The sequence below is a fragment of the Homalodisca vitripennis genome, chromosome 2 (assembly GCF_021130785.1).
Source record: "Homalodisca vitripennis isolate AUS2020 chromosome 2, UT_GWSS_2.1, whole genome shotgun sequence".
NCBI classification, from domain to species: domain Eukaryota; kingdom Metazoa; phylum Arthropoda; class Insecta; order Hemiptera; family Cicadellidae; genus Homalodisca; species Homalodisca vitripennis.
In genome coordinates this window covers 170,897,645-170,924,047 of record NC_060208.1, presented here as the reverse complement: position 1 = coordinate 170,924,047, position 26,403 = coordinate 170,897,645, and the positions used below count along the sequence as shown (strand labels likewise).

The window sequence follows — 26,403 nt, the reverse complement described above, 5'->3', positions numbered from 1 at the left end:
ATTAAATGTTTTATGTAGTGGTTCACTAAATTACATGTCCAAGATAATGAGTGAAAAAGCTTCATACCACGATCAATGCCGAATTTTTGAACCACCCAGTCATAAATACCAGTTAAGATAGTAATTTAATAACAAAGTTTTCATATAACTCTAAAATTACATACCCAAAAACATTAATCTTTGTATATATCTGATATAAAAAAAGTGGTCATAATCAGATCCTAAGTTTACGGGTTAGAAATGTTCAAAGTTCTAGTTTGGTTGAAAAGCACTAAAAACTAGTACCTGTTTTCATTGTTATCAACATAAAAACTGGAAGTAATTGTTTGTAAATTTATTTTTGTACGTGTCTAAATGCAGAAATAGAAAAGCTATATTTTAATATAAATCCCGTTATTGCAGCTATAGTGGTTAGTTTGTGGTTAACTTAAAACTCGGGTATATAAACATTTTTTTTATCGGAGAGTAGTTTGTCATATACAATGGAAAGATCATTTCATTTTGATTCATGAACACTAATGTTTGATTTTCTAATGTTAGCACTAAATGGGTTAAAAACAAAATTTATAATTTAATTGTGCTTGAGAGTTAATTCACCATATGGATCTATATATGGTGGACATTGTTGATCTTAAGCAATTCATTACACTGAATTACATACAAAGATAAAACCAGTACTATTAATGAGGGAACTTTAAATTTGATTTCATTTTAAAAATACAACAAAATTTAAATGCCAAGAGAAAGTTGGCACAACAATGCATGTTATTTGAGGTAAAACCATGAGAAGAGATATATTGAATATATCCAATAGTTTCCGTAATAGAATGTAACTTCAAGGAAATAACAAGATACATTATTCAAGAGGCAGACAATTGTATTTGTTTGTAAAGTTTAGTGTTCTGCAAGGCGAGTACTTGGTCTCCTGCACTAACCCAGTGGGGCTGAAGGTACCTCGCAAACAGTTCCAAGCACCGTGGCTTGTGTGGCAGGTATGACTTCATAATCTCTGCAACACGGATACAATACAAATTGTGAAAATATGATATGAAGGAGCATTAATAAGTATTATTAGTATACATTAAAATAACGTATTGCTCAATTGAATAGACAAGGTATGTAAATATAACAAAGAACCAGGAAAATAGACATATGCTTGCTAGTTTTTTTATCCACCATTCCTTTTTTAAGCCATATGGCACAAGTTTACATTTGAAAACTTTTAGATTCAAACCTGGGATCTCCATTTCTGGCACACTCTGTATATAAAATATGTTTATTTACAGATAAATTACAAACCATTTCATTGCTGTAATTGGTTGCAATTAAGCAAGATAATTACATCAGGAAGAGTGTTATCTATAGACGTGTTATCTAAGAGTGTTATCTTATTCAATGAGGTCGTTGAATAAGTCTATTTTATTATGTTAATTTTAAGGGATTTATTTTGTAACATCAGGAATTCTAAGGGATTTATGTTTTTTTACTTAATGTGTATGTTTTGAGGAAGTTATTTTGTAGTCTGTGTCGTTGATTTGCGATCTAAAAAATGGGCTGTATGTTGAAGACGCTGGAAACTTGTATTGTTAGAAGAGAGGGGCAGCTGTAACTGATATTGGATTGATGCTAAGGCAGCTTCATTGTTAGTCCATGACAAATCACCACTAGCCCCAGCAGAGCCATAATGATGCAATATGATTTAAGAAGAGGTTCTTAAAGCTTTCATCACTTCTTTTTAATTTTGAATTAAGTGGTGCGGAATTACTTAATTTCATTTTGTCATTAGGCTTGGCAGGTACTTGGAGCTTAAGTAAATTTACTTTATTTGCAGCTTTGGCCATTTGAAGGGAGACACTAAATATGTTTACCTTTTTACCTTTGGTTTTCTGGGGTATATGCAGTTTTTGTTTACAGGTTTGGTTTGTTCCTAAATTCGAGGGTAGATTGCAATCTGTCAAGTGACAATTTCAACACAAGAGTTCCATTATATACCACAATTTCATCACAAACTTAAACAAGGGGATATTATTAGTTTTTTGGAAATTTCCCCAAAAACTGGTTATCTCTGGGAAACTCCAGAGATTTGGCAACCTTAGCTACACATTAAATGAAGTAAGTTCTTTTTTTGGTTGAGTGGTTTAAATTTTAAATTACAGACATATGGAGATTGACTCCCCAGGGCAGAAGTTACAAAAAGTTAAGAATCAGTGAGAACAACTCACCAGAGAGTGGAGGCTTGTGCGAGTGTATGGCACTTGGAACACTGATGATACACCTGCTGTCGGGGGGCAACCTGTCTATTCTTGCAGCAGCAACTCCTAGAAGTACCCTCTCGTAAGGCTGCTTGCCAGGGGGTGGAGAGAACTGACACACTGGTACCCCACTCATTGTCACCTTGAGTACAGGACAAGGAAAATTTTAAAACTATTCCTAAAAATCCAACAATTTTGAACAAAAAGACTATTATGTCGATTTCCTTGAAAATCGAAATATATGTAAGCTTTTTTGTTATTCAGAGCCCAAGGTTTTTTTTAAATATTTTTCCCGAATGATGGAAAGAGCTTTATTTTCAGCACTTTTTACAATAATAATGGCACAAATGTTTTCCCAGAGAGAAGAGGGAATGTTCCACAATTGGTATACAGCTAGAATTTTCTGTGGTTACTGTGATGTTCGTGGCCGGTGGTAATAAAACCGGGTAATAAAATTACACCAATTAAGGAAAACTATTGTACTACATCTTGGTCGGGAGGACGCGGGTTTCACGGACCGTGGGTAAAACTGGACTGGGGAGAACAACTCGCTGCTGGAACGGTAAGGTACGTTGGCGGGGAGAAGTGGTGTGACCCTCCAGTAGCCAATAGATTTATTCAAACAGTATGGTCTCATATGACGTCACATACATATAACCGCCAACGGCCAGATCGATAATCAACATTCCTATCTTAACAAATATATTTTAGATAGCTGACTATTTAAATTAGATTCAGATATGTACACCACATTTCCTCCCTTCCAAAGTTGAAAAACACTGCAAGATAACACACTACATAGTTTAACAAAAAAACATTGTTGAAATTTCAATTAACACATTAATACAGTAACATCAATAAATTTTCCTTAAACTACAATAAAGCAAAATGGTATGAACGCTTTGTTATCACAACTAAGACAAATAAAACAATATAATGAAACAAACTAAAATAAGAACAAAACACTATAATTTACAAGTTCAGCCTATCCACGGGATTTCTAATCCGCACAGGATAGCGTCTATCATTGTTGTTGCTTGGGAACAGCTGGCGCGGCATGACAGCTGCAGCCCGTCGCAGCCGGTGACGTGTTGCCACGATCACTGTTTTGTTTACCGTTAGAACGGCACGACACTGAGAGGGGAGGGGAGCGAGCCACACGGCCGCTCGGCGGAGAGTGGCACTCTCTGCTATTGGCTCTCGCCGCCACCACCGGCGTCATGACCGGGGGAAAAAGGAACTGTCATCGAAAGCGTCAGCTGATTCTACCTGTTTGTTTACATCAGACTGGCTCTCCTGCACGGCTACAATCTGATCAATATCCGTCTGAACACAATGCCAGACGTCAATTCAACTTCGTAATATAACATTGGTGATCTGCTTAATTACCGTAGCACTAACCATTTGTCGCGGGTGCGATAACCACGGTCCGTGAAACCCGCGTCCTCCCGACCAAGATGTAGTACAATAGTTTTCTCCTTAATTTGGTGTAATTTTATTACCCGGTTTATTACCACCGGCCACGAACATCACAAATGGCGACGAGGATGGGATAGGTGCCGTTTCTTGAATTGCTTCTACTTTCTTGGATCGGTGTGCAAACCGTGTTTGTCAATGACAAACCCCAAATAACTCTACTTGATTAGGCAAAGAAAGTACATTTACTCTTTTTTGACAGTTAAGCCTTTCTCATTCAACCTCTTACACACTTCCTCTTAACTTCTCATAATGAGCCCTTATCATTTTCAGCGGTTATTAGAATATCCAACTAAAAAATACTGCAATTTGATCTATACCCTGGAGAGTCTGCTCTATTTTCTTTTGAAAAATAGCACTTGCTGAAGTTATGCCAAAAGGGACACGGGAATAACAAAATAAACCTTTGTGTGTACTTATGGTACACAGTTTTTTCTGAGACTCTGGATCTAACTCTAATTGGGTAATATTGCTCTGACACAAATCGATCTTACTAAACTTCTCGCCCTTTTTGCAGGTTTGCAAACACTCATCTATTCTTGGTAACGGAAATTTTTCTACTTCTAAACAAGGGTTCAAGGTTACTTTAAAATCACCGCAAATCCTGACTGAACCACATTTCTTTAATACAGGAAACTATGGGCGTACCCCAATCTGAGCTACTTACAGGTATTAACACTTTCTCATCTACTAGCCTAGCTAGTTTTCGTTTTCAAACCTTGGCTTTCAGGGAAAAAGGTATTGGCCCTAGGTTTGAAATATTTAGGAACCGTGTTTTGTCTTTTACTGTTAACTTTAACAGGCTCGCCTTTAAAACAACCTATCTCGTCACTGAATACCTTAGGAAATTCTTTGAACAACTTGTTCTTAAGTTCAAGACAACTATCAGCATCGTTCTACTTATCTCAAATAACCTGTCATTATTTTTAAAACGAAATTTCAACCCCTAGAGCACTTAACCATTCCCTACCTATAAGTGGATGAGCACTGGACTTGATACAGACATAACAAAGTCCATTACTTTGTTTACTTTGTTATAATTAACTTCAACTTTGATCTTGCCTACAGGTGTGATAGGTTTTGATCAGTATAAGAGCTGAGTGTCAACTTACTAGGTTCTAATTTACACATCTGGAAATGAGAATTTGTAATATTCCTCACTGCAAACACTCACAGAAGCCCCTGTATCAACCTCAAACGTTAAGCTTTTACCATTAACAATTAAATCAAGCTGAATTGGGTCTACCTGACCCCTGTCAGTCACATTTTCATTCATTCTAAATAAATTGGCTACATCATCCACAAATTGCTCAGTGTCCCGCTGACACCTGATTACTGTCATCAACACCTTCTAGGTAGTTATGTTTGCGATAATTTTTGGAATTCCCAGTGCTTTTAACTATCTCTAAAATTAGTCTTATCTCTATTTACATTTGTTACCTTGCCGACCAGCTAACTTAGAACGACACCACTTTTGCTATGTGGTTTTTGTTTACCACAGAAATGACACTTCACACCTAATAACCTGCACTGTGAACGGAAATGCCCTGTGAGGCCACAACATAAACATTGCGCACTGCCACTGCCACCTGGCGGAGATCGCCGCTGCCATCCAGAAGGCCCTGGTGACGAGCCGCCGCTGACCCTTGGCTGTTCCCCCTGCTCCCTTCCAGGCCGCTCCAGCGTTGTCGCTCCGTGCATGTCTGGGAATGCGTCTGGGAATGCGGTGCGCCATTTCCGAATCTCCCCCTCCTGGCCACCACGCTGCTCAACTGATGGATCCGCTCGGGTCTTCCGACTGATAGAGCTGCCGCCGATTTTTCTGCTTGCTCCATTGAAAGCACTATTTTGGTCGCTTGCTCGAAACGTTAACGAGGCTTCCGATAAAAGTTTTTGTTTGGCACTTTCACTTCTGATGCCACTCACCAGTCTGTCTCTCAAGTAATCATTTTAGCGACGCGCCAAAGTCACAATGGGTTGTCATTTTTTTCAAATTTGCAATATACTCGGCAACCGACTCGCCTTCCAACTGTACTCGCTTTACTAAAACGATATCGCTCCGCGATGAAGCTAGGAGTCGGGAATAAATGTTTTTGCACAAGTTGCACCAGTTTCATTAAATGTCTTTTTTCCGACGGTTTATTAGGAGTGCACAGGTCTCTCAACAAACTATACGTTTTTCACCCCTATCACAGTTAAAAGCGTACTGACCTTTTTACCCGTGTCAATGCTATTACAGCCCACATACAGCTCAAAACGTTCGATGTATGACGCCCAGGTTTCAACTGACCCGTCATATTCCCCGATAACCGCCTATTTGCCGCCATTATATTAGTTACAGGAAACGGTAGTTTCGTCTAATTGTACTTGCCACATCAACTCGTAGCTAAAATAATTTGGTTGCATACGCTACACACTTTCCTCCCACACTAATTGGTTTGAAAACTAAAGAAAATTCGTACTGTTAATCTCCGTGATGTTCACATCGTACACTCCGCCATTTTGTGATGTTTTCACTCGATCAAAACTGTCCTCGTGTTGTTCGCGCACGTGGTGTTTCACTGTTGATGTCCAGCGGCGATGTACACTCGGAATTTCGCACTAATACTAAATTTCCCACAAATCCCTCGTCGCCATTTGTGATGTTCGTGGCCGGTGGTAATAAAAACCGGGTAATAAAAATTACACCAATTAAGGAAAACTATTGTACTACATCTTGGTCGTGAGGACGCGGGTTTTCACGGACGCGTGGGTAAAAACTGGACTGGGGAGAACACTCCTGCTGGAACGGTAAGGTACGTTGGCGGGGAGAAGTGGCGTGACCTCAGTAGCCAATAGGATTTATTCAAACAGTATGGTCTCATATGACGTCACATACATATAACCGCCAACGGCCAGATCGATAATCAACATTCCTATCTTAACAAATATATTTTAGATAGCTGACTATTTATATTAGATTCAGATATGTACACCACAGTTACTCGATGTCAAGATTCACAGAGGGGCAGAGGCATGGTGCGTACACTCAAGTGGCTTCCTTCCACGCGGCATCTGTAAGTGTAGCCACTGTTCGTCACTATTACAGCATATTAGCGAATGTGATAATATTTTATGCTCACTAAAGTTACAATCCTCTTTTCGTAATCAAAGAAGTGTTGTTTTTAGGTAAGTAATAATGGACCAACCAAGTGTATCTGAAAAAATGCAAAAAGAGAAATAAAAAATTATCTATTGTCAGCAAAAACAAATAATCCAAGTAAATAATACTTTTCTTAGAAATAATACTTTCTAGATATTAACAGGTCAAAACAGTGTGGGTGATAAAGAGCAGGAAGCTAGTACTATTGTTTTGTGTGTCTCTATAATTAGAATAGTTAAAGAAGGAGACAATCATACAGACTCAAATAGCTTTTCACACCAAGAAAAAAATTTCTAGCAAGAAAATTGAAACTAATTTTCATTCTTAGAAGAATGCAAATGAGCTCCATCACAAAGAAGATGGACGACTAACATTAAAAGGAATTCTCCATGTAGCCAGACAAAAAACAAATTAACTTTCAGTAAAAAGGATTATATCTAGTCTTAGACAAATTATTAGAAAGCTTGGATTTAAATGGAAAAACTCAAAACAAAAAAAATATATTCTTTTGGAAAGTCCAACACCAGGAACTTAAGAGTAAAATATTTGAAAAAATTGAGAGCTTACAGTGAAGCAGACCAGCCAATTGTGTACACGGACAAAACCTATTTCCATAGAAGTATTTCTACAGGAAAAGTTGGGCTGCGAGTGAAATAGAAGGTTTAAAATCAACAGTAAGTAGATGTAGTCACATGATAGTTATACATGCGGATGGTAACAATAGTTTTATAAATCTAACTAAGTAGCTGAAAACCGTGACATCGTGAAACGGGTACAATGTTGCCATAGCAGCCCCTCCTCACGCTTCTTCCCCTCTATGTGCAAAACTGCATGTATTCCACAACAGATAAATCTAGTTGTATCACTTGTAGTTTCAGTCTACCTACAAATCACAACATTGTTCTCAATAACAATTTGAGATATTAATTTTAAACTTGGCAAATATTTTACTGTTATCTGACATAAACATCAAGTTTGTCTTCAAAATGTTAGCATTGCTTATTTAATAAGTACATAATGCTTAGTAAGAGTAATATGGGAAGAGTTATAAAAGGCAGCTCTCATTCATACAAAAAAGGTCCTCATTGCTTTTAGTAATGTAGATTGGTGATTATTTTGTACTAATAAAATTATTTTTTCAAATCAACTATCTAAATTTAGTTTTGTCTTACAGTATCTTCTGTGAGATGATTTTAGGGTTTTATTTCTCTCAATAACATTTTGTGATCATGGGGTTATTAAAACCATTTGATTAGAATATACAGGGTGTTGTAAACCAATTCATTCTGTACTATAATACTAAACTGCTAACTATAATAGACAATATGAAAAAATTAAACAAATATACATATTGACCAGAAAAGTAATTTCAATAAGCTGATTACAACATATAGTGCAGTATTGTGTTTAGCGGCTAATTTAAAATACTCAGCCTAATTGCAATCATCATATTGCCCTATAATTGACCACACATTATTTATTCCACAGATTTAAGTGAACAAAAATACTTTCATTCATATCATTATTTCTTATAGAGATGTTAGGTTTGATATAATTAATCCTTTGTTAAAATATTTTGGCATTTAATTTTTACAAGACAACATAAGTTGGCAAAATTGTGTTAGCCACATTATCAAATTAAACTGACCTTGACCCAGAACCAAGTGGAAACATGGCGGAGACCCCATTTAGGAAACCAGTGGGATATGACATCCTTCTCGTGGCGAGCACAATTGGTGCACCAAACACCCACCAGAGCATCAGCAGCTAACCAATCTCCTACCGGCAGTGATCCAACTTCTTCATTGTACATCATATTGTACCTAAGAATGAAAACAGTTTTTATTATTAAGTAGTAAATGTTACAAATAAATGAACCAATTGTTTTGAAATCAAAACTATAAATCGATTGCAAGTAGAGTTCTTGATTTCATTACTATTCCGTTCCATTCCATTCAAGACCTATGTCCAAAAACACTTAGACATAGCAAAAAAAATCCCTTCCTATTGTCTGTCCTCATTTACAAGTTACAGGCCATCATATTGCAGCCTGCCTTAAAAGGAAAGGAAATACGAGCCTACTTATATGGAGACCTACAACCAAGGAACACCTCTCGCCTTTTGTGCCACTCTTATGGCCAGCAACTGGCAGGCTGACAAGCAAGGTTCCTGGAAATTCCACAGTACATGGTCCTATGAACGACTATGAACCTTCACATGCCAACTCATTGAATCGGAATCAAAATTCCCTCAGAAATCAGATAATCGTTAGTCCCAATATCTTTGATACCCAATATAAAAAGAAAATTATATCTAGCAAAGAAAGAAACTATGAGTCTTCGTAGTTTGGAGACTCAACAAAGTGGTCAAGTAGTCCTGAACAGTCTTGGATTTATAAGATTTCTGAGCTGCAAGACTATTTGTGAAAAAATACACTGTTAATAATAAAGCATCAGATTTCCACTTTGACCCGAGAGACAGAAACTTACTCAAAGGCACCTGAAAACTCCTCCTGATTGGGTTTCATGTATCTCCGAACCTGATCCTCCCCTTATCTTAGATTGATCTATGTATGTAATCAAGGTTACATGAAGGGTGATATCTTCTGCAACCCTAAGATTCCTCACTAGAAGGAAACAACATCCAACTTTAATTAGAGCTAATACATGAAATTAATACATAGTTTCACTGCAAGAGACAATGGAAAGAAGAAGAATACAGTGGTTGGGGCATGTGAAGAGGATGGGAGATAATAGAATGCCTAGAATAGCACTGGAGAAGGAGGAAAGAGGAAGAAGACCAAGAGGAAGATGGGAGGACCAAGTGTGGAAAGACATAGAGAGAAGGGGACTACAGAAAATACAGGTGGAGGAAGAGGAGACCTGGAATGACAGACAAAAGTGGAGAAGGCTGTGTACAACGACCCGTGATAACGGAAACGTCGGAGGATGATGATGATGATGATGATGACATGAAATTAAAGAAAAATGTATACTCACCCTCCTGTTTCCTGCTTCATTTTCCGCCTCCTAATATATTTGTTCCACCAAGGTGGGTCAAGTAAAACAAAATCAAATTGACTTTTCTCAAGACTTAAATGTAGTTCACGTATATCACAGCAGTAAAACCTTGAAGTATTTGGTATCAAGTAGTGTTCCCCGTATATGTTTGCCAGAACTGGCTTCTCGAATGTGTTCCCTCCATTACATTTGGGCAACTTCTCTTGGCATATGTCATTAAAAAACGACATTGAACATTGTCTAGCCGTTTCATTATTGCTGGTATAATCCTCATTGCCAATTTTCACTTTGAAATGTCCTTTTTCTTGAGCCAATGCCACAAGTTCTGTCAATGCAGACTTTACAGTGGTAACCTAGAATGAGAAAGTGAATCAAATTTACTGTCAGTCCAGTTTCTTACAACTGAACTCTTTTGTTATATTCATGTCCAATACAGTTAATGAATTTGTACATTTCTTACAATATTAACTAAGAGCAGTATATACTTTAACTAGATACTACAGCTGATTAAGTAAAAGTATGAACTAGTATATTAATTCTTTAATCCTTTCAATGGTGAGTATTTCTGCCAGGCTAGTACCTTCAGAGTTACTTTTGTCTTAACATGTTTCCTCGCATACAGCTGGTTGGTTATGAATGATTTTTCCATTCCAAAGGACATTTACTGCTTTCTAGTGGTGATTTTTGTATCAAGTGAACTAGCATCTCTATCTTTGTTATTAGTTAACTATTTATAAACTAACAAACTACCAAAAATAAGTGGTGACAATAATACATATACAATCATTAGTTTTAGAGGGAATATAAACTTTTCTAATTATATAATTCAAGAACAATTTGATATGTGTACTTTTATTTATATTACAACTTTTTGATATTTATTTTTTCTAAGCAAATAATTAAAGCTTAAAACGTCCAACCTATTCTATTAACAATAAATATGAATGTGTTATTTTATTTATATTTATTAAATGGGTTAAGCTACAATTAAAACAGCTCTAGGTTAAAATAGAGGGACTAAATCATAAGTTTACTACAATTGGACTGCAATTGCAAACTCCTGGCTCTCCGATTCAGCCGAGCCATAGGCACTGTGCTACAAGGCTTATTAAACATGCTACAGTAGTTAAAACTATTATTTTATTTTATGAATAAACTTGTCATAATAACTGTAGGAATTTGTAATAAATAGATTGTTCAAAAAGGGTCTATTTGTTTGTTTTACTGTATATTGTCATCACACAACCCATTCAATATACAATAAATACTTAAAAGTAAAACAGTCGGTAACACTTCCACAATTTACTCTGAAATAAACAAAATATCCTCACCTCTGAATGAGTACCACAGATGGAATTGATGTCACTTAAATGCTTCTTTCTTTCATTCTTTTTCCTTTTTTTGCTTATTGGTGATAACACACTTGAAGCTTCCAAATCAAACAAAAAAGGTGTTACTATTTCAAACAAATGTTCATTTAATACAAAACTATTTGAAGAACGATTTGACTCATGGTTGGTCTCAGAATCAACATTCAAATAAACACTGTTTATAAAGTTTGCATGATCAATGACCCAACCTTTGCTACTTTCACATATTATACTCATTGTTGCTCTGGTTTCTACTCCAACTGGAAGCAGATTAATATCTGTCTAAAACAGAACAATTTTATTATAGATCTGAAGAGTGTTATTAGAACAATATTTTGTGTTTATTATAACCCCATTTTAACAAGTTTACAAAAACAGCTATTTTCGAAACCTTTTAATTTGCCACAAAATTTTTTAATAACAATGGCAAAAAAATCTAATTTTTTTATGTTAAACACCCAAGCATAATGAGAAAAGTATGTAGGCTTCGCAACTTTGCACAAAAAATTGATTTCAATAAGTATAATTAATGTTTGTTTCACCATGTACCCCAAGGGGTATCTAAAAAATTAAGCAATTGAGGACCCGACGGGGTACACAATAGTCTGAGGTATTTCTTTAAGCGTGGGTTACTAATTAACAAATCACCAAGACAGACAAATGATAAGGAAATGCATAGCAACGTGTACCTCATCGGGCGCACAACTCACTTTACAAAATCTAACATATGGTCCAGGTTAAAGTGGGTTTTGTTATTTTTAATGTTATTGTTGATATTTTTTTATTGCAATGTTTTATTTATGTTGTTAATGTATAATAATTCTTGTTGTATGATTATTATATAATATCGAAATTTGGTAATGAATTGTAATGCAATTGAAATGTAACCGAATAATTCGATAATGATGATCAAATGATTGTAGGCCGCTTATTAAAGTCTTGCCATTTTTACTAGTAAAAATATACAAAATGACCACAATTCAATAAGGAATAAGATTATATAATTATGTACCAGTTCTTAAGATGTTTGTACTATTGTTTTGTAAAAACTTCCATAAATGAATGAAAATGCTGGGGTAAAATAATAAGCTTTCCTCTCCAAAAAAGCTGTAAAATTTAATTCCAACTATTTTTATACAGCTCATAAAATATGCTATTTTATTTATTTCTATATAAACAGTCAAAACTAACATTTCTGCAGAAACCAATAATCTTTTATTATAATGTTTGAAAACAACCTTTAAAAAAAGATTGTTACTTTTGTGCCATACTTTATTTGTTATTTTTATGTCATTAGTGTCCTTTAGACTAACATTAAATATATAATTTATGAAAATAGCATGAAGGATTTAAAACATACGTAAATAAAAATGTAAATGCCCACAAATAAACTAAATTTTCCTTGTATTTTCAGATGTTTTAATTGAAATAAAAAATACTGAATCATACAATTATTTTTGTATTTAAAAAAATGATACTAAATATTTGTATAACAACTTAAAAGGAAAAACGTGGGCCCGTGTGTATTATATGTTACAATATAAAAACTATAAGTAAAAAAATAAATACAAAAACCATTATCAACCAATCAGTTATAAAACAATATACTAGTAATACAGGTTAATAATGTTTTAAATTTTAAACCATAACCATTTATGTATTTGATTGTAGTTCAACTGATGGCTCAACACACAAAGCAATTAAATATTATCTTGCGTTTGACACAAAATGTATAGCGATACCTTTCATTTATATTAATAAATAAATGAGTGAGAACACATGCGTGTTTGCTTCACCAGATTTGGCTACCGCATGAAGCAACGCTCGAAAGTTGCTTCACCAATCACCAGTACTAGAGTTACTTTGAAAACTTCACACAAACAAAATTATATCTTACCTCGTTATCAGTGAGGTTAACAGCTGGAGTAGCCAATCAAAATTTCACCGCTATTAACGTATTCTGCTCATCCTCCTGAAATAAAAATATATATGGCTTAACGGGATGCAAATCACAAATAACTAGGTTTTATAATTGAAATGTAAATGTCAATTTGTGGTTATATTTGTGTCTTGGGTACTTTGGGATTATACCGACCACACCCAGACATAAATCCACACCCAGACATAAATCGTTATTTGATATTTTGCTTCTACTGATTACTAGAATAGCGTAGAACAATATTTCGTCAATATAAAACAGGAATTGTCTCATCACAAACCCCTCCCCATCCTCAGACAGAGGTCAAAGTCGAGCGGTCTAGTAGATAACGTAATTGCAGAGTCTCGCCGCCCTTTCAGCTGGTGCGTCGCTTTGTTGTACTTCGTGTTTTACCCCTACATTTCTCCAAACACAAAAATTCAACAAAAACAAACATTACCAAACTAAAACTAAACTATTTATTGAAAAAACACTAAAAACTTGTTTTTATTCTTGATCACACTCCGCCACCCAAAATGCGAGTGCCTCCGGCCATCAGCGCGGGCTTCGCCAGCACCTTCGGTGCTGCCCCGCGCTGATGTCAACGAAAGAAAAACATCCCTCGAGATAGTACCTATCAGTAAAATATCAAATTCTAGAGGGGCTGATCAGAAATATAAATTGAATTGTAATGGAAAGGCAAGTATGTACCGTGCAAAAAACTTAAATAATCATATGATGCCGTGCGGCCTGCCGTAATCGGGATTCTCGAGAAAGATAAGATAACAGCGACAACAATACCGATCACAATACCTGGAAATGCTTGTAAGTTTGTAATTTTATAATTAAAGAGTTGTTTTTTCGTTCTATCATGTTTGTTTCTATACATTTTTATTTTTGTGTTCTTCATACTGGTGTGGTCGGTATAATCCCAAAGTACCGTGTCTTGTTATCTATGATTTTCAGTGTTATCTGCTCCCGATAGCTTAAATGAGTGTTCTGCAGTCAGAACAGCTCAATATAGCATCAAGTGTTTATTGGGATTATGTGAGGAGTTAAAATATTAGGAAATTAATTTATTCTCTTTTAATTGGTTGTTGTGTTTTCTCAGAGGGAGACTAGAGTTCATTGTGTAGTGTGTGTTATTTTTAATTTGAGAAAAGCTATTTTAATGTGATCAGTGGTTACTACATAGTATATAAGTAGATAGTACCTATGTACATACGAAATTAGGTTATTGTGGTTATGTTAGATTTGCTTGTTTTTTGCACTAATTATTCGTTTCTAGAAAGTTTGGTAACACCGTAACGAGATTCACGTTATTCACCTATTGAAATCGTCTTCCTGAACAAAACAATATAAGGTTTTAGGAGATGAAAGTGACAAATAATGATTTTTAGAACATTAAAAGTGGAACTAATTTTCTTGCAAAGATGGTAGGAAGTTATGGTTAGGTTACAGTAATTTACAATACTTGTTTGTTATGTTACGTTGTGTTTCCTAACTAGCAGTAATGATCTCAAGGGATTTTTTTCTCATGTTGACATTATGAAATTTGATTCTTGGGTCTAAATCAGAGGTGCCCAACCTTTTTTACCCAAGGGCCACATTTTAAAGCCTTTATGGCCAGGCAGGCCAACATCCCAGGGGATTTGGAACCCCAAACAACTGAGTTGGGTAGGGGTTACGTCGCCGCACCGCGCGCTGTGCTTTACGCGCGCTCTATTCGCCAGCCGGCAGCCACCACCGTAGTCAGTGAAATCTGTCTGCAACTACTTTACTTCTTTCAACACTCATACTCCACCAAATGAATACGGCTCGTTCTACGTGAAATCGGCTGGACTGCTTGGTTCTCAAAATTTGTATTTATTTAATATTTCAAATGCTTATAAACAAATTTGGTTGTATTTGACAACAAGGCGGGCCACATAAAACTGACTCGCGGGCCGGATTCGGCCGTAGGTTGGGCAGCCCTGGTCTAAATAAACAATAACGTCTTTTTTGGGTAAAATTAACTTGATTTTTTTATTCAAAGATGGCATAATAGCTAATGTAAGCAGCAACTGATACAAGGTTAACTCAAGATCATAACAAAACCACATGATGCCTGTAAAAGAATGAAAAACTACACTTTTCTCCACATGAGAAAATAAATTCCACTTGAAATGACCTTTAATTTAGTTATTTGGTGAAATCTTATATTGTTCTGTTCAGGTTGATAATAATGTGAATCTAAATTTTAGCCACTCTGGCCGTTAAGTTCATAATTACCGTCACCTCAATATTTTCTAGAGATATTTATATATATATATATGTATATATTTAATTAGTTTGAGCTTTTTGGCTGCAGTATATAAGCATCCAATACTTGAATGATCGATATCGAATTACAATTAGAGCAATTTAAATGCTGTCAGACATGTTTACCCTGCTAATTAATTGTAAGTACTACTCTGTTCGAACTTAGTATAAACAATGCTGTATTATTTTCTATAATCTAAAATGCGACTATTTTTTGTCATAAAGATAAGCTTCACTATAATGCAATCTTAAAAGTGGCTATATAACGTATTTCAGTTCGATATTATTGTACCAAATTAATTCAAACAAATTTAATAATATGCATGGTATTTGAGCAACGGCTGCTAGAGACAGGAAATATTGTTGTTTGTTGATAACTTAAACAAAATAAAGTGTTGAGGTATTACGTTCCATAAACCTGTTACAATGGTAACATGTTAGTATACAAAAATTAACACTATAATGTAACACAGACTGATAAAACTATAAAGTTAATTAAAATTTGTACCATACAACACAATTATTGGGTTCTACAAAGTCATTATCTACTATTTGTTAATAGGCTATACAAACATATGTATTATAAATATTTAATAGTTATAACCATTACAAGCGATCATGTGATCTGTGCTTAAATTTACGTACTACCTCAAGGGATGTTTTCCTTATTTCACCAGAAGTGTGGGGTGGAGCTAAAGACCACAATGATGGCTGGGGGAAATTTCTGATCGGTATTTCCCCACCTCAGATCACGTTCCAGATCGTCCAACTCCTCCATTGCCAGATCACGTTTTTCCATCTATGACAACAAAACCCAAATCTATATTTGAGTACCCGGGTAAGGTACGATAAGGGGACCCGGTTTTTTATATCGAAGAATGTAATCATCGATACCTAATATTCGCATCTCAAATCCTAGACTATCAATCAATATGAAAGTATCTATTAATAGTCCTCAATAACAATCATATATTTTAAATTAAAATATGAATTTAATATTTACAGTGATCAAATAAATTATTATAACCAAAATTAGGAAAACTGAAGACGACCATATTTGCTCCTCTCACAGTTACAGTTGTTTCTTTCCCACAAATTTCACATAATGGATTTTTCGGTACGAGTCCCACATGTTGAAGTCACGAAAAAATGTCTTATCATCAAAGCAATGTCGTGTAATTTTCTAAAATTGACTGCCATTTTTTATAATAAAATGTTACTTATATAAAATTGAAATATTACATTACGAGTATTATTTTGAAAGTGTTTACAGCTGTTGATACAGATTATTAAAAGTTAACTGTTCAAAATAATTAATCAGTATCGATTGATTATATCGATGGTTTGATTAAGTAATATTGTTTGCCAATTTTGATATAACAAACCGGGTCCGCTTATCGTACCCTACCCGAGTACCCAAATTCAATCTCAGATCACATAAGCGCTTGTACATTTTATGTTTAACTTTGTTACTACTATTGTATTTATGATAACTTTATCTAAACCTACATAAATCACATAATAACATGCCAAAGCGTAATATTTCATTCAAAGCATGAAATGGCCTCGGCTGTTTCTGGTTACCAACCTAAAAACATAAAATCATTATGAGAAAACAAAATCATTCAGCACATTTGTTACTGAAATAACAGTATGCTGGTAATAGGTTACCTCTTAATTATCTGTTACTGACACTAATACTGCCCATCTGTAATGGCAGCACTTAGGCTACAATGGTACATGTTTTATTTGTGTCAACAAGTTTAGGCCTATCCTTCAAAATAGTAAAACATAAGTAGGCCTAAATGTTTTATTGTTACGATTGTTATATTTATAAATACATATAGCCTGGATTATTTTTAAGAATGTCCTTTAATAAATTGAAAAGAACAATATAATAATTCCGATTAATTTTCAACATTTTACAATGACAATGAACATTATAACTTGAGAACAGTAAGATTATGGTTTTAGTTATGCCAGCATTAATTTAAATTATATCTCTACACATAACAAAACCTAACCTGCCTACACACTCAAGTTTACAAACAAAAATAATTTACCTAGGTTAATTCATACCTAGGTCACGACTACACAGTCGGTCAAAACAGACTATTTTGATTTAGGAAGTGTTTATGGTCTCAAGAGTTCCTCAGGGGGCATCCATCTAATCTGAAAGGGCTGATCAGCATACTCTGAGCCAAAGAGTGGGGGGACATAGCAGTACAGTTCCGACAACCACCGACCAACCCCGAACTTACGGCTAATCAGCGACCTCGGAGTAAAAACGAGGGGGCAGAGCCAAGCAGTTCCGATTACTATAGACAAACCTCTAATATCTACGAGTTGGTATGGAGATCTGAACGGTTCTGATTTCTGTTATCTATTACGAATTTATGAGTATTTTGGTTATAAAATTCAAAACCTTATTTATTTCCAAATAAAGAAATTACAGTTCCATAATAGAGTAATATATACTATAGTAATTTTCAAGTATGATTAAAACATTAACATTACTTAAAATATAGGAAAAAAGTACCCACATAGGCAAGCCTGTGCGTGGGCACGAGTCGTTGAAAAGATAGGTCGACCCACATTGCCGATAAGTTTTAACCATATATAACTCAGATATGTAGCACACTTAACACACTCACGTACATACATAAATAAATAAACCTAGCTCCCATTACAATAGAGCTAAAAAAAAGTAAGTAAGGTAACGGGGCATAGGCTAGTAACAGACATGAGCCTGAAGTAAAAGAAAATCCTATCTGTAATTGGATGCAATAACGTTCTCCGTATAATGTAAGAAAATACAAATTGGCATTAAAATTCATTTTATTGTAGGTTTATATCCGGATAGATCTGAAAAAGTTTAATTATATAGAATGTATAGCCTACTGCAATAAGGTTTATTGCATAAGGTTAATTAATTATATTAACATTGATCATATTTAAATACCTTATTCACACATCATTATTATTTATACTTTAGTGATACCTTCAAAGACACTTGACAAAATGTAAGATGATGCAAACGATTATTGCAATAAAGTGTCATAATTTCATCATTTATTTTGCACATAGGCTAAAAATGACGGTGCACATATTTTTATTTATGTTTTTACTGCATTGGCAAGCCATTACAATCAATAGGACAAATCAATACATTCATATGTATAACTTCAACATGTCTTAATATGGGGTCCTTAATTGATAGTACAGTAATAATTAAGTTAAATAAGCTACAATAAACTGTAATACTGGTCGCCATAGTCCTCCCTAGCGGCTACAGAGCGAACAAGCGTGACGCTTCAATCCATGACGTGACGAAAATTTTTCCCTAGTGCAAAATATACATCCATAGCCCGCCAAAAGAAGTAGTAACTTCGGAATAACAAAAACTTAAAATACAACTACAGACGGAAAAGCTACAGTGAACATCGCGGATAAACAACTACGATACAGCATACCAAAAAGTATCGGTTTTATGCCACTGGAGGTGAATTTCAGATTGTTTTACGCATTCATTGTGATTGTTTATTTACATTCCAACGGCAATACACCAATTTACACTTTACAACACTTTGATGGCTCATGTTAAGAATAAAACAAAACAGCAAAACTTAACGAGTAAAACAAACAATTGGATATAACAATAGCTATGCTACAAAATGCTTAACTGTCTATATGTACTATTATGCACACATGTAATGCAATGCCTTACAACCAAATCTGACACTGAATACTTAAACACTTACACAACGAAGAAATCCGACAACTCTGCCACAAATGCCAATAATACGGTGACTAGAGAGTACTACGAGTTAGATAACAGAAAGAACAAGAACAATGGACTTTTTTTTCTTTTTTTATTTATTTTTTTTAAAATTTTATTGCCAAATAAATTTTTGGCAAAAGGCTCGGAACAATTATTCCACGTAGCCTATTTAAAAGCTTCTATGTTATGGTTGCCATTATAGTTAATTTGTTAGTGTACATCTGCTTATAATTACTTCCAGAGGTTATTTTTAATTTTCTTTCTCTATTTATTTATTTTTTTATCACATACAATTTACTAGACATATAAGTTTCACAAGTGTTATTTTAATATTATCTCCACTCATCTATTATTTGGTGTTTTTAGTGTTATTGTCCTATTAGTGTAGTGTTAGTAAAAGCAGGGATTTCTCTAAGGATTTTTATCCATAGGATACTTAGGACTGGAAAAGCTGAGGTTAGTCTTCTCACCTGGGGCCTGTCAGGTATAGCCTAACCCGAAATTGGTGGGCCACGGAATAAAGACCCCAGGATACCAGGAGACATACAGGGTGTACATAAAGTCCTGCACGGGTATAATATTTTCTGAACGATAACAGATAAATAAACAAGATTTGGTACATCAATACTACACCTAAAAATCTACTTTTTGAAGGAACTATCAGTTTTCTGTAATATCATGGGGACGTCCCGCAAGGAGTCAGAAGGAAATCTTAAATAGGAGCATAGGTCAATATGGACATCATTTTAAAGGGCTTATCTAGCAGAGTTTAATGCCGCAAACCGCACCCAAAAAGATTGATCCAGTACAAAATGGCGGCTGTTCAAATATTTTACTTGGTTACATTTTATTAGTAGCCATAACCCCAGTAAAGCAAAACTGCAACCAAACAAATACTGCAGCTAACTACTACATTATGCTTGTCAGTTGTACAGAAGTGAATTATGACATTAGTTATCCTCAAGGGTTACAAATTTGGTCCTAATATATTGATAACGGCGAAAACCTGATAACAGTAACAATTAGCTACTAATAAAATGTAACCAAGTAAAATCTTTGAACAGCCGCCATTTTGTACTGGATCAATCTTTTTGGGTGCGGTTTGCGGCATTAAACTCTGCTAGATAAGCCCTTTAAAATGATGTCCATATTGACCTATGCTCCTATTTAAGATTTCCTTCTGACTCCTTGCGGGACGTCCCCATGATATTACAGAAAACTGATAGTTCCTTCAAAAAGTAGATTTTTAGGTGTAGTATTGATGTACCAAATCTTGTTTATTTATCTGTTATCGTTCAGAAAATATTATACCCGTGCAGGACTTTATGTACACCCTGTATATGTTTCCTAGTGTATCAGTGTTTAATGTATATTATTATATATTTTTATCGATTACTGATATAAATTTTAAAATCTCATTATATAGCTCCATATCTAAACTTCGTAGAATTTCTATTAATTTCTCTTCATTCGATAAATTGGTTTTAATTTTGTTAATTTTTTTAAAGCTTTGCTCTCTAGCAAAATGTTGCTTAGGACATTCCATGATTAGATGGCCTACAGTTTCTTTTACTCCCATAGTACACTGTAGGCACAATGGGGTAAAATATTGTTTGATTCGAAAAAGATGATAATTTACCCTAGCATGTCCAAATCTTAGTCTACATAAGTTTATTACCTTCCATCTTTGTAATTTATTGTTTTGAAACCAAGGATATTTAGAAAATTTAGGTTGAACTTTTTTATACCATTGACCTGATTTATTCTCTTCAACTTCTTTCATAAATTTATTAACATGATATTTCCTTTGGTACATCCTAAAGTCTTCCATTGGTATTTGTGTTGTATCCCTTTTTTTGCCATTATCTATGGTTTCTTTGGCTAATTTGTCAACTATTTCATTGTTTGTTATTCCTATATGTCCTGGAACCCATTGAAATGTGATTTTTTTCATAGTCATAATAGAGTCTGCAATAATATTCATAATTATCCCTTCACCCTTACCGGTATAGCTTGTAGATTCAATTGTTTTAATAGCTGCTTGAGAATCTGAGCATATAATTATTTCTTTATTAGTTAATTTATTTGCATGGGAAATTGATCTATATATTGCAAACAGCTCTGCTGAAAAGCTTGACATGTTTTTATTTAAGGTATATTTTTCCACATAATCATTGGAAGGATCAAATATGGCTGCTGCGGTACCTTTAATGGTTTTTGAGCCATCTGTATATATTATTATGCAGTTCTTAGGATATGTGCTCATTAGACATTTGAATTGCTGTTCCAAGACCCTACTATTAGTATTCTTCTTTGAATTTATATTTTCACCAATGATTGGCTTAAAGGTCAATACATGTTTTGTTAAGTATACTGGGATGTTCAAATCACTATGCTTAGTAATCTGTTCCTGATATTCATCAATATTAGGGTTAAACCTGTATAAGCTATTAACTGCTTTAATATATGATGGTATTTTCTTTTTATTCCAATAAATGTTGTTCATTTGCATATTTAGATAGCCTAATTTGGTGTAGGCAGGGTGTTCCTTATTTGTCATTATCTTATAGACCAGTCTTTCAGTGAGTATATCTCTTCTTATACCTAAAGGTAATATTGAACTTTCCATATTTAGTGCCATAATAGGGGTGGATTTAAATGCTCCTAAAGCTATTCTTAATGCATTATTTTGTAATGTATCTAGTCTTTTCAAAATATTGTTTGATACATGACTGAATAAGAAACTAAAGTAATTTATCTTTGTGCTAATTATGTTGTTGTATATTTGCAGTACTAATCTGGGGTGAGCCCCTCTTTTACCACAAGATATGCTTTTTAATATATTGAGGTCCTTTTGACCCTGTTTTTCTAAGCTATAATAATGTGTTGTTCAAAGCTAAGTTTATTATCAATATTGATTCCAAGTATTTTGAATTTATCAACTACCGGTATAATTTGGTTGTCTATTTTTAATTCATAATTTATTTGTTGATTCTTTTTACTTGTAAATATCAACATTTTACATTTATTCCCATTTATTTTAAGATTCAATTTATTGAATAAGTTTTCCAAATTGTATAGGCCTTTTTGGAGGTTTTCCTTAGCTAGGTCAGAGTTTTTATTTGAAGTATATATTGCAATGTCATCTGCATACTGTATTGAGAATGTTGGGTGAGGTAAAACTTGATTTATTTCTGATACATAGATTGAATAAAGTAGTGGACTTAAAACGCTCCCCTGTGGGATGCCTTTACATGTGACTCTTTTAATTATTAGTCCTTCTTGTAACATTATTAGCTCTCTATCACTCAACCAATTACTGCAGTATGCTATAAATCTTGTTGGGATATTAAACTTATACATTTTACCTAACAGGGTTGGTACATGTATATTGTCATAGGCATTGCTGATGTCTAAGGAAGTTAGGAAAAACTGTTCATTATGCGTAAGTGCTATTTGAATCTCTGTAATTAAGAATAGTAAATAATCTCCACAGCCTCGTTTGCTACGAAAACCATATTGTGAATCCGGAATAATTTGTTCTTTTTCAACAAACCATTCTAACCTATACTTGATCATTGTATTAAGTATTTTAATAAAACATGGAATTAATGCAATCGGCCTGTACGATGTCTCATCATATTTATCTTTGTTTGGTTTAAGTAATGCTATTATTTTAAATTTTTTCCATGCATTTGGTATTTTTATTTTATTGTTCCATATATCATTATAGATATTTAATAACATCTTTAAAGCTTTAACTGGTAAGTTTTTAATTAGGCTATATGAAATGCCATCTATACCTGGTCCAGAATCTTTTATCTTGCTTTTTAAAGCTAATTCTAATTCGAGATATGTAAAATCCTCCTCCAGGGGATGTTTTGTTTCTTTTATGAGAGGGGTATTCACTTCATTATATTGTGGAACATAGTCAGGAACTATATATTTCATAAATTTGTCTTGTAAATTATTATTGTTTAATATTTCATTCTTCTCAGGAATATTTAAGTTCCTAATTTTTTTAATTATCCTCCAAGCATATAAGTTAGATTGTTTATCACTTATTTTCTGACATAGTTTTTCCCACTCTTCTTGTTTAGCTGATTTTATTGTATCTCTTGCTTTTAATTGGGCTACTTCATATTTATGGTAGTTTAAGGGGGTCATGTTTTTTTTAAAAACATTGAACGCTAGCCTTCTCTGAGCTATGGCCTTCGAACATTCTTCTGTCCACCAGTTTTTGTGAACAAATCCTGCCTTATTATTTACATTTGGTAATTTTATTTGAGGTATTGCAATGTCTGCAGCATCTAGTATTAATTGTTGTAGTTTTTCTATTCGTTTTTCTGAATCGTTGTTATCTATAAAATCTGTTGTTTTCTATAAAGTTAGAGTATAGGGACCAGTTGGCTTTTTTAATATTTCTTTTTTGTGTTAAGCCTATGTATATTTTATTTTTTTCATTAGGTATGTTATGAGAATTTACATTGAAAGTCATAAGAATAGGATAATGATTACTTCCCATAGGATCTTTCCCTACCTCCCATTTAGTTAAGAACGGATATAACACATTTGTGACAAAAGTTAAGTCAATCGTGGATTGTTGTATATAAATATTAGGTATTGTAGTATATTCGTTATTATTTGCTAATATAAACATGGATTCACTAAGGTGTTTAAAAATATTATTTCCCCTTTTGTTGGTTTTTTTACAGTTCCAGAATGAGTGGTGGGCATTAAAATCTCCACCTACTACAGTAAACCCTTTATCCTTAGAAAAAATATTTTCATACCAAAAGTTCTGATTTATTTTTTTATTTGTACAATATATATTATATACCTACCATTATATACTTTTTTAGATTTGTAATTGTTAGTGCTAAAATTTGAACATTCTCAATGTTAATTTCTTTTTCTATTCTAAATTTTAGTGATTTATGTATTACACACATAACACCCCCATAGCCATCTTCCCTATCTAACCTAACTATGTTGAAGTTACTGTTTTGTAGTCTGTCTGTCTTGTCTAGCCAGGTTTCCTGAACTAGAGTAATATGAATTTTATTTTTTAATAGAAAGTTTATAAGTTCTGGCCACTTGTTTTTTATAGCTCTTGCATTCCACTGAAATAAGTTTAGTTCTAGGTCTGTGAATGTCATTGTCTGTTATTTTTTCGTGGTTATATGTTTAATTTGTGTGTAGTATTACCTAGTTTGTTTTTGTTTCCTATGTCCAGTTGATCTATGTCATTTTTCATAAAATCTTGTATTAAGTCATCTAACCGTCTTTTTGATAAGTTAGGAGTTCTTTCCTCCAGTAATTTATGTCTTAAGTCTTTAATTTTTTCTTTCAGTAGAACATTTAGGTTTTCTCAATTGATATGAGAAGGAATAATTTTTATAGGTTTTGTATTTGTTTTAGGATTTTGACCTGTCCATTGGTTTTCTTTTTTAGGACTGTTTTTTGTTATAATATCCGCCCTAACATTACGAGTGTAGCCCGTGGGTTTTGTGTGTGCACTAAGTACGGTTTTATCCGTACTTGATGTTTCTGAATAGTTTTGATCGTGCCCAATGTCAATACCCTCCTCAGTATCCAAAAGTGTATATCTATTGTTTAATCTTGTATTTTTATTTGAGTTGTCTATATTATACAATTGCCTGTTGGATTTATTTGATAGGTCTGTACCTAAACTAGGAAAATTTTGTTCATCAACATTTATTCCTTGCTTTAGGATTTGAACGTATGTAAATGGTTTATGTTTTGTGTATCTAGTTACATTTGTTTTTGTAGGGGGGTAAAGAATGCTAGCCTCTTGAAATGACTCATTATAAACGGACATCCGTTCGTTAATATTTTTTTGTCTAATAAACTCTGGGCATATTTTACTGTTGCTAAAATGTTCTCCTTTACAATGCTTACAAAAGACAGGTTTTATACATTCATCTGAATGAAAGGGATCTCCGCAAGCCCTACAAATCCTCGTATTTCCACAGGGAGCACTAGCTACATGTCCATAATCAAAACATCGGTAGCATTGTCTGATTGGTTTTATAAAGTTGTCGACAGGCATTCTTACATAATTTAAGGTTATGTACTCTGGTAATTTTTCTGATTCAAATGTTATTTTGATAAAATGTGTATCTTTGATTATTGGTTCTTGGTCTGGTTTATAGATTCTCTTTTTAATTCTTTGGGCGAAAACTATTGGGTATAGGCTACTGGATTCATTATTTCGTCCTCTGTAACTTCTAGTTCCGCGTATACGACCCCTGTGCACTCAACCCTATTGGCTGGTACAAAAACTTTATATTGTTTAAGATGTGGTGAATCAAGCAGTCTATTTGCAGCTAAATAATTTTTGCAAGTAATGACTAGGTTTCTATTGGATCTTTTGATATAATCAATTTCTTCATTATGTTTTTTTAATATTTTTCCTACTACGAACGGGTTTATTTTTGATTGATCAATTGATTGAATTATAATTTCAAATGGTCCGTCATTATATTGGTTATATTGTCTAATCCTTCTTAAGTTTGGTTTTTTTGTCGTTTTGTCAGTATCTATATTATGTACTTCGGTCTTATCCTCAATCTGGGTTCTTTTTCTTTTCAACTCATTCCCTAGGTCTGCTTTAAATTGTGTATCTGTTTTAGTTTGTGTGTTTGAAATATTTGTACTACTTACATTACATGGTGACATACTTAAATTCGTACTATCAAATGTGTTAAGAACATCATTATTGTTTTCGATTTCAATTATTGTGGCCACTGCTAACTCTGTTTCCATTTCGTTTGAAAGATTAGGGTTGGCTAGACCGTCCGCCATGGCGAACGTCCAGCCTATCAATAAATATATTGTGGTATTTTCTATTTATGTGTTAATTGTATTTATTCAGAAATTAAAGTCCCAGAAAATCAAATTTAATTTATGTTCTATTACTTAGCTATTATGCTAGAAATAGTTATTTCTACATTTAACCACTTTAAGGTTAGTGTACAGGAATAGGGTTGTTAGTACAAGATTGTAATGGCAACCACAACTATTTCTAATACTCACTCTCACTCACTCTACCGATTCGAAAGCACAACTGTGGTCAGAACTGATAGTGAACTGCTGCGACAACGGACTTTTTTTTTTTTT

The 26,403-nt window shown here is 33.9% G+C and overlaps 1 protein-coding gene across 10 annotated transcripts; it reads right to left on the bottom strand.

The window, feature by feature from the left end:
- Window positions 1–859: 859 nt before the first annotated feature.
- On the bottom strand, window positions 860–26,392 carry LOC124355022 (N(6)-adenine-specific methyltransferase METTL4). 10 transcript variants are annotated; one of them, XM_046805901.1, is made up of 9 exons: window positions 26,326–26,392; window positions 19,241–19,425; window positions 16,128–16,278; window positions 13,158–13,232; window positions 11,222–11,542; window positions 9,870–10,243; window positions 8,519–8,693; window positions 2,223–2,394; window positions 860–1,009 (listed from the first exon to the last, which is right to left on the bottom strand). In XM_046805901.1, the coding sequence occupies exons 5-9, from the start codon at window positions 11,495–11,497 to the stop codon at window positions 861–863; spliced, it is 1,146 nt and encodes a 381-aa protein (XP_046661857.1). In that variant the 5' UTR covers window positions 11,498–11,542; window positions 13,158–13,232; window positions 16,128–16,278; window positions 19,241–19,425; window positions 26,326–26,392; the 3' UTR covers window position 860. The 10 variants fall into 10 exon arrangements, with proteins under 10 accessions (XP_046661857.1, XP_046661865.1, XP_046661864.1 ...); XM_046805909.1 differs by lacking the exons at window positions 16,128–16,278; window positions 26,326–26,392 and adding an exon at window positions 16,989–17,067 and having other exon boundaries at window positions 11,222–11,538; window positions 19,241–19,806; XM_046805908.1 differs by lacking the exon at window positions 26,326–26,392 and having other exon boundaries at window positions 11,222–11,538; window positions 16,125–16,278; window positions 19,241–19,806.
- Between the last annotated feature and the right edge of the window lie 11 nt (window positions 26,393–26,403).

What these genes read in the sequence shown, in the direction of transcription:
- LOC124355022 (XM_046805901.1), bottom strand. Translation starts at nt 11,497, where the DNA reads ATGAGTATAATATGTGAAAGTAGCAAAGGTTGGGTCATTGATCATGCA. An exon ending in TCTGTGGTACTCATTCAGAG is followed by an intron (nt 10,244 to 11,221) that starts GTGAGGATATTT and finishes TTCTCATTCTAG; the next exon opens with GTTACCACTGTAAAGTCTGC. An exon ending in CCACTTGGTTCTGGGTCAAG is followed by an intron (nt 2,395 to 8,518) that starts GTCAGTTTAATT and finishes CCTGTACTCAAG; the next exon opens with GTGACAATGAGTGGGGTACC.